This window comes from Aptenodytes patagonicus, chromosome 17, assembly GCF_965638725.1.
Source record: "Aptenodytes patagonicus chromosome 17, bAptPat1.pri.cur, whole genome shotgun sequence".
Lineage (NCBI taxonomy): Eukaryota > Metazoa > Chordata > Aves > Sphenisciformes > Spheniscidae > Aptenodytes > Aptenodytes patagonicus.
In genome coordinates, this window is record NC_134965.1 from 13,072,130 (window position 1) to 13,080,354 (window position 8,225).

General features: G+C 48.9%; 1 protein-coding gene across 7 annotated transcripts in view; it reads left to right on the top strand.

Moving 5' to 3' along the window:
- Window positions 1-6,072, top strand: part of RAP1GAP2 (RAP1 GTPase activating protein 2) — an 84,688-nt gene extending 78,616 nt beyond the window's left edge. For 4 of the 7 annotated variants that reach the window (XM_076354290.1, XM_076354295.1, XM_076354292.1 and 1 more), the window contains 3 exons: window positions 611-690; window positions 922-960; window positions 1,939-6,072. In XM_076354290.1, coding sequence (XP_076210405.1) covers window positions 611-690; window positions 922-930 — 89 coding nt within the window. In that variant the 3' untranslated portion in view covers window positions 931-960; window positions 1,939-6,072. The remainder of the gene's footprint in view (window positions 1-610; window positions 691-921; window positions 961-1,938) is intronic. The other 3 variants (XM_076354291.1, XM_076354294.1, XM_076354297.1) reach the window with 1 other exon arrangement.
- Window positions 6,073-8,225: the final 2,153 nt, after the last annotated feature.

Sequence of the window (8,225 nt, forward strand, 5' to 3'; positions counted from 1 at the left end):
CAGATCACCGCGGCTTTAATTTCCTCGTGCAGCAGCATGCCTGTCGGAAGGCGCCACGATCCAAATGAAAATGCATGTTATGAACTTAGGAGCTGTTTGCAAAACAGCCAGCGAGGCACAAAGCCACCCTGAACAGCTCCATAATTGGGAGCAACGCAGGGGGAAGCCGGGCTGCAGAGTGCAGGCTGGCTGGCTTTTTGTATCTCAGCACCCCACAGGTCCTCCTCCTTATTTCATTAGCGATTTTCTGAACTATTAAACCAGCACCTTTTAACGTTTAAAGTGTTTATTTTGTATTTTTCCTGCCAAGAACATGGAAATCCACCCATACATTATACGGATCAGTCATTTCTTGTAGCCTTTTCAGTGGCATTTCCAGTAGAAAGACTGTGAAATGTAATTAAGCCTCAACTTGTTCCATCAAAAACATTTAATGTGCAGATTTTGCCAAACATTCAGCCAAGATAGACTAAATATTGGTAGCACTCGTGACAGTCTATTGAAGTGCCTGGCTGTCAGGCTGGTCGAGCGGCAGTCAGCACTACCGCTTCAACAAATATTTTTGTTCACAGATTATTATTTTTCTTCTTTGCTTTTCCCCTCCCTCCAGCAGATATAAAGAACAGAAACTCTCCAAGGTCAAACCTGAAGTTTCGCTTTGACAAGCTCAGCCACAGCAGCTCCAGCACGGTAGGTGCCAGCGGCTCTCGCCAGGCGAGATGCTGCATGGCCACATCCTGCGCTGCCCGGCTGCAGGCACGCAGCGCTGGTGGCGCAGCGGGGTCCGGGGTTTGCGGGGGCTGCGGAGCAGGAGGCAGAGCCCGCGAAGGGCAGTCAGTGAGGGAGGGGAAGGGGGAAAGTCATTTCATGACTTCTTGCCCCTTCATTTGCAACTCAACCCGTATTCTGTTTCTCATTTAGAGCCACTAGCAGGAAGAAGTAGTCATGAACTTGTAAAAGGTGAGCGTTTGTAATACAGTGTTGTGCAAAACGACTTATCTCATCTGTGGTCAAGTGTGTATAGATAACATTGGCTAATTGCACTGTTTATTATTAAATATGTGATCAATAATATATCTTAAAGCATCCTAAACGCTTTTGCGAGATGAGGGCAGCACTGAGTGAGAAAAACTGTAGAGGTTAATGACAGATAGGTCTGTGCCCGTCGGTGCCGGTGTGTAGCTTTACATGTTCCTTTTGGAGTACTTTTAGGTGCTCCCACAGCGCTCCTGCCACCTGCTCTCAGGGACGATGTGCCGCAGCCCAGTAGGTTTCATTTTTTCCCAGTTAACCGCTTTGTGAAACGCTTGCGCCCATCTCCGCAGGGAGGATGAAGTTTGCTGTGCTTTGCTCTGTGCACTGGGGGTGGAAAAGCAGAGCAGGTGTCCCTACCCCTTCCAAAAACCAGATGGAAACAGTCAATTTACGAGGTGGATTTTATGAGCGGAGGCGAAGGGAGTGCAGCGTGATTAGCCTGGGCTCTCGGTGGCTGGGGGACTTTCCGTCCGGCGGCACAGCTTTTGCCCGTGCATGGGGCCACCAGCACGAGTGGGTGCTTTCAGGCAGGAGGCATTTTCAAGCCATGAGGAATTTATTTACTGGTTTTCTGACAGGCTCCAGTTCCTGGAGTCTTTCTATGTCATGAAATCAGGGTTTTCATTAGGAAGTTCCTAGCTGAGCAGAAGAGCCCATAAAACTTAAAATGAGAGGAATTTCCATTTCCGAAAGCATGGGTCTGAAAAAGCTGTGATTTTTAGGCCCTCGCTGAGTTTCCTCCTCTCCCGGACCAGGGGTGGTGGGTGGCTTGGTGTCTCGGGGATGGGCACTGCTGCGGCTTCAGCTCCCTCCCTGGGACTGGTGCTTCACAGCCATCACTGCAGGAGTGAGGATATTCTCCTTCCACAGTCTCTGACACTTTTATCCTTTTCTTCTTTGCAGAGAATTTTTGTTTCAACAAAGGGAAAACTCTTCAACATCTCGTGGGAAAATGCACGTCCCGGCCGTGGGCAGTGAGGTGCCCTCACCTCCCAGCTGCACCTCTGCACCGGGAAGAAGCTTTCACCTTGCCACGATCTCTGCCCCGACAGGGACCCAGCCACCTTCCCACCGGGTGAACCCCTTGCCAGCAAATGCCCCGTGACCCTCCCTCTGCGCCACGGGAGGAGATCGTCTCCAACTGCCTGGCACACGCGTGCGGCCGGGGGCCATGTCCCCTCCGTGGTGCCGTGCCGTCTCACCCCACGGGCACCCGTGCGTGCTGCTGCTGATGGGTGCCGGGCGGGTGCTGTCCATCCCCCCCTCCCAGCTCGCCTGCCGGCTCCTCTATGGGCAGAGGGGAAGCAGGACGGACCCCCCGCACGGTTCGCGTGCCTCCATGCTTTATTTGCAGCTATTGGTGGGGAAACAGGGGTTTTTGTGTTTGTTTTTTGGAAGGGTAGATGGTCAGGGCAAATTTACGTGTTTGCTTGGCCCTGGGGCAGTTCTGCCGCCCCGTCGTTTGCTGTCGCTCTTCTCTGTTTGGAGACAAGGGGGCAAAACTTCCCTCCACGGCACTGCCCGGGCGGTTCTTCCCAGCACGGGGGCGGTGGGGGCTGCAGCAGCTCACCAGCCTTCCCCCTGCTGCCTTCCCCCTCCAGCTTACTACCCACATTGCAAAACTTTTAGGGCAGATGCAGCCTCTTATTCCGTGCTTACGTAGTTTCTGGCACAAGAGGAGGGCGTCTGAACCAGTCCCGGAGGAGCAGAGCCGGTGACTGGGGCCGACCCATCCTCTCTCGGCAGCTCAGGAAATGGTTTATACGGCCTCCCTGCTTTTTCCCTGCCTGAAACTCTGAGCACAGGCCTGGAAAAGATTAACCAAAGCTAAAGCTGTAGTATATCTAAATACCAGAACTGGTACTCAGAGTGAATTTACCCTGTGGGCTCTGCTTTACCCTATGGGTTGGATTACCAGGCAAGCAAATGCATAAAACTCCAGTGATTTGGATGGCATTAGGCTGCTCCACCCCTTGCAGAATCTGTCCCTTTGCTTTTGAATGTGCTTTTGTTTGTTTTGAAAGATGAGGATTATGAATTCTGCAAGGTGACTTCCCTGTAACGCCCTTTTCCAAAAAATACCTCTCTCAACATGCCAAGAAATCCTTTTGCTCTTTTACGGAACTTTGTCTAAAGCTTATTGAAGTCTGTCCATGAATTTCACATTGCTCATAGATTTCCCTTATCAGTTTTTTGAAAGATAAACTGCAATGCTGCAGAGATGCTCCCTCCTCCCCTTTACCACAACCTGTGACCTTTGCAAACCCCCCCATGAAATAAGGTTCTCAATCTCAAGTGAAAGCAATTCTTTGAGTTCATGATTCCTAATGAAAACAGAACTTTGAGTTCCAAAGTTAACTTTACACAGCTGGAGCTCTGAGGGGCACAAAAGTATCTGACAGCGAATTTTAGGAGATGCATGCAGAATTGCACACCTAGAAGCAGCCCCGGGCAGCTGCTGCTGGGGGGGATTCCCAAGGCCGCCTGCCTGAGGCTGCAGCTGCTCCCCAGGGATGCACCTCTCTGCGGGGACAAGTGCTTGTAGAAGCAAACCATCACCTCCCCTCCTCCCTGTCACCTCCCCCTGGACCAGAGCAAAGCCAAGCCAAACCGAACCAGCTCTGCTAACCGAGGCTCTGCATGGTATTATCTGACAACCTCACTGTTCGGTTCATATAGGTGCTGCCACTTGTGCACGTATTTTATCCATTTGAAAAGAAAAGGCTGTAGCCTCTGGGAAAGGAACCAGATTAAAGGAGGAAAACACATTGTGGAAAAGGCGGAGAACAGTTTCACAGGCACTAAGTGCGCTGTGTAGGACTAGTAAATACCAATAACCACCAGTGGGGACACTCCCTTCTGCTTTCAGTGAGTTGCATTTAAATAGAGTTTAAATCTTGAGGTTTTCTTTGAAAGAGGAAAAGCACAGTGTGCTTAGCCTGGTCCATAGCCAGCTCTAGATGTCTCAGGTTCCACATACTTTGCTGTTCAGCACTTCTGTCTGATGATGCTTTGGTAGCACTTTCAAACCCATCCCCAGTTCTTCCTCTTAGAAGCTTTTGGTCTGGTTTTCTTATGCCGCGCAGAGAAATACTGACTGGTGCATCGACTTGCTTTGAGGGTCTGTTCTTGGTTTTGCTTTCTTTCCCTGAGAAGTTGCTTGATTCTATAGACGTCGTCATTCGCATGGGTGTTGATCTCCGTGAGATCTTTCAGCAGAAGATGCAGTGGCTACTGTCAGCTGGGTTTTTCATTTTTGTTTGTTTTTTTTTTTACTTGAAACTGTGACTTTCCTTTTTGACCTATATTGATTTGTAGAATTATTCGAATGGGATTAACATGCAGGCAGGACAGTGTGAAGCTTCAGGGAGAGAGATGCAGTGTGTTGGACTTGTCTTTCCCCGTGCCAGCCTGCTGGAACGGCAGTGGGGCCTGGAGCCAAGGTCTGGCACAAGGTTTGCCAGCGGCTCCTGCGTGCTCTGGGACATTTTCAACAGCACTTCTCACGATGGGTTGTAAAAACCTACTGCAACATCCTTAATAGCAACTGGGCTTTTAAAACTCCTGTCCTAGCCAGGCTCTAGTGTGGTTTCTGCCTGCCCTTGCAGCGGTGTGTGTGTGGTGTGCTCCTTTCAGTCCCTGAATTGTCCCGAATTGTCCCGTAGCGGTGCTGGGGACTGACCAGCAGTTGTGTTAAACCTCGGAGGCATTTGCACTTCCAGCAGTGGGTGAAGGTGTTCCTGTATATTTGCAATATTGCAAGATGTTTTGTGCTTATAAGTGTCATACACACATATATATACATATATAAAAGGGATTTTTTATATATATATAAAAGAAAGGATCCTTAACTGACACTAAAATTACTGGGTAGTGCATTCTCCTTTCCGATCCCCACCATTTCCATGCACACGACTTCTACCAGACTCTGAAGTGACTTTGCACAGGGAGCAGAAGGGGCTCAGAAACGCGGCCGGGGGAGGATCGGGGGAGCCCCCGGCTGCATGGGGAGGTCTCTCCTGTCACAGGGAGTTGCTCCCCTTCTCGCCGGGGTTTCGGTCCCCGGCTTGCTCCTGCTGCACCCTGGCTGCTGCTTGGCCTGGACCAGTTCATAACCTTGGTGAGAGGCAGAGGCAGGTCAGGTCCAGGTCCACCTCCCCAGCGCCGGTGCTGCAGGCTCCGAGTCCTCGCAGCAGAGCGGGGAGGGAAACCTGCTGCCCTCTGCCAGCGTCTCCTGCGTTAGCCCTGGGGACTGGTTTGCAGCTGCCAAGAGCTGGCAGTGGGCTGCTGCTCCATCTGGGCTTTTATTCAGGAAAGCACTAAGCACGTACTTGCATCCTCTTGAAATCCCACAAAGTCAAGCACAGGATTACACTTAAGCACAACATGAAAGTGCTTTTTTTCTGAGCGAAAAGGGGGGATCCTAAGCACAAACTCAGTTTCGTTCCAGAGTTTTGAGGGTCTTCAGGAATGGCAGGTGAAGGGGCCGGGATACGTTGCTGGCATGAATGGGCTTGTTAACCTGGGCTGAGGTTTCTCGTCTGTCTTTGGCTTGACTGCAAGAGGTGCTTAGTGCTGATAACTGCTTTTAAAACCAGCAGTTGGTCAGAGCTCAGCACCTCTGCAGATCGCACCTTGCACTCATGTTGCTTTGCTGACGTTCCAAATTCTGTTCCACTAGAGCTGGCAAAGAGTCTGTCATTCCCCAGTCCTAGAGCATGCTTTCATTATGTTTTAATGAATGTAGCACTGCGTATATCCTGCAAAGGGAAATGCTGAATTTATATCATTAGAATGTGAAGAGAGTTTATAGAGTGAAAATAAATCTTGAAGAAATGTATCTGACAAAGTTTATTTTTTATGTAGAGAGGCGGTGCTTTGTAGTTCCTGGTGGCCTATGTCTGTTGTAAATAATGTACATTTAATTTATTGCTATGGTAGCAGATTGTTATGTATAAAACTAAAGGTTCACAAATGTATATTTTGTTGCTTAACTGTGTCTTTGCAAAATTCACAATAAATAACATATTTTGTGTCCATATGTGTACTATGTTGTGTATGTCCATAAAGTGACTGAGCTCTTTGGGAACAGATAATGATCTTCTTTACATCCCTGTAAAAACCATGCGATGGCATAGACCGGGGCTGAGCCGTTACTGGTGTGAATCTGGGTGAGCTCACATAAAAGTCACAAACTGAAGTAGAGGAGTGTCAGAGTGCAAAAAGGTGTAAATCAGGACATCTCTGCTGATGCTCTTAACACTAGGACCAGATCAACAGAGGAGGACCCGGCTTTTCTTTTACAAATGCAGAGCAATTTTAATCAAGTGAACTGTTCTTTTTGAACTGGAATTAGTGCCCCATAAAGCTCAATATAAACTGGTCCCTCAGTATAAACTTGTCCCTGTCAGCAGCCAGCCCACATGTGGTAAAGAAAATAAACAGGCAGCAATTCAGTTTGTCTAAACCAGCTTAGTTTACCTTGGGTTGTCAGTCTCCGGCGTCTTGGCTGCCTTTGGACGTCCTCCATGAGCTAACTATGAAATTGGATTTTCTCTCTCCAGCTCCTCAGGCTCCTTTCAAATCCCCCTAATTTCCCAGTTCTCTTCCTCCCAGGACGCTAAGAAAAAAGCTGTTATTGTTTGGAGGCGGCGTGTCTGGTACGTTCTCCCCACGGCTCAGGCTGAATGGAGCACAAAGCTATTAGCCAGCGTTAGTTTTTTAACATTTTGTGACGAGGGGAACGAACTCATTAATTTGTACCTGTAAGAATGAAATACTTGCCTTTGCCAAGAAAAAAATTCCACAACGAGGAGCATTTTGTTCACCCTCCGTAATGCAGCAGCCCGGCTCGGGTGCCTGATGCCCGCAGACTGTGGCAACCCCAGCTCGACACAGCGGGGGATGCTCCAGCAGGACCGTTCACAGCCCCAGCTGGGGGCTGTGCGTGCCCGGGGAGGGCTGAGACGGGGTCCCGGGCGGGTACTGGCTGCAGCAGCGGGGTGGGACGTGCTGGGGCTGCGGCTGCTCTTGCCCAGGTGCAGCAAAGCCAAGCACAAACCGCCCAGGAAAGGGGCTTGGGCAGCGCTTGAGCTGCCGCCAGCGCTCAGGGGAGGTCATCCCAGCCTCCTTTAAATTGAAGACCCAGGACTTTGCTTCGGGTTGTGCACACCTGCCTAGAGCAAAGCGTGAGCTATGGAGACATGTTCATCACAGCGCTGGCTTCCACCAGGAATGGCAGATGAAGAACAAAAAGCTAAAAAGTTCCGTTTCTCTTAACGAATCTTTATTGGTGTAAAAATTATTCTCGGTTACCAAACCCAAATTCTCCCCTTGTCCAGAGGATGATGAGCCAGCACTGAATCTGTCTGTCACCAAATCCCATCTCTGGCTAAAATGAAGCGAGTCCAGCCTAACATGAAGCCACCTCTTCCCTCCGGCCGCGGTCAGGTTCTGGTTTCCTGAGGAGAGCAGCAAAACTCACTTGAAACAGCGGCGAGTGCTTTACAGAGGGCTGGCAAGAGCCAGCGCATCAGTCCTGCTACGCGCGCACATAGCTAGTGACTGATCGTTACTGGAATCTGTATTTGTAGGCAAATAAGTTGTGGGGGTTTTGGCAATGTGCTGGAGATATTTATCCTCTCTTCAATTTTTCATTTGTACTCTTTTTTTGTTGTTGCAATGAATCAGAATAAACACATTTGTCTTTTTACGGCTTTTTTTTTTCTTTGTTGGTCAGAAAACCATCTTTCACTCCTTTTAAACCCAAAGGCGAGGAGAAGAAAAGGGAATAAAAAATTAAAATGAACAAAGAGTCTCTGGATTTGTTTTGGGTTTCTGGGACAATGCGGCTCCCACTAAAGCTTCTCCTATGAGAAGGAAATTTATTAAAGCTTCTGTCTGTCCTGCACATATTTCCCCTCTTTTCTCCCCTGACCCTATGACAACACCGCCTGAGCCATGCTGTATCCTTTCCCTTGCCAAGGCTTCCTTCCTCTGCGTGGACTTCTATTTCAAAGAAAAGAAACGACCTTGCAGGAATTTCACTGTATCTGAGAATTGTATCCCTTTGTCAAAATTAGCCAACTGGTGCTCATTTTTTATAAGAAAATATTCTAAAATCCAAGCATGTTATAAAAAAAAAAGATGGAAATGTACACTGCTCAGGCAGTTTGTTTCTTTCAAAAGAT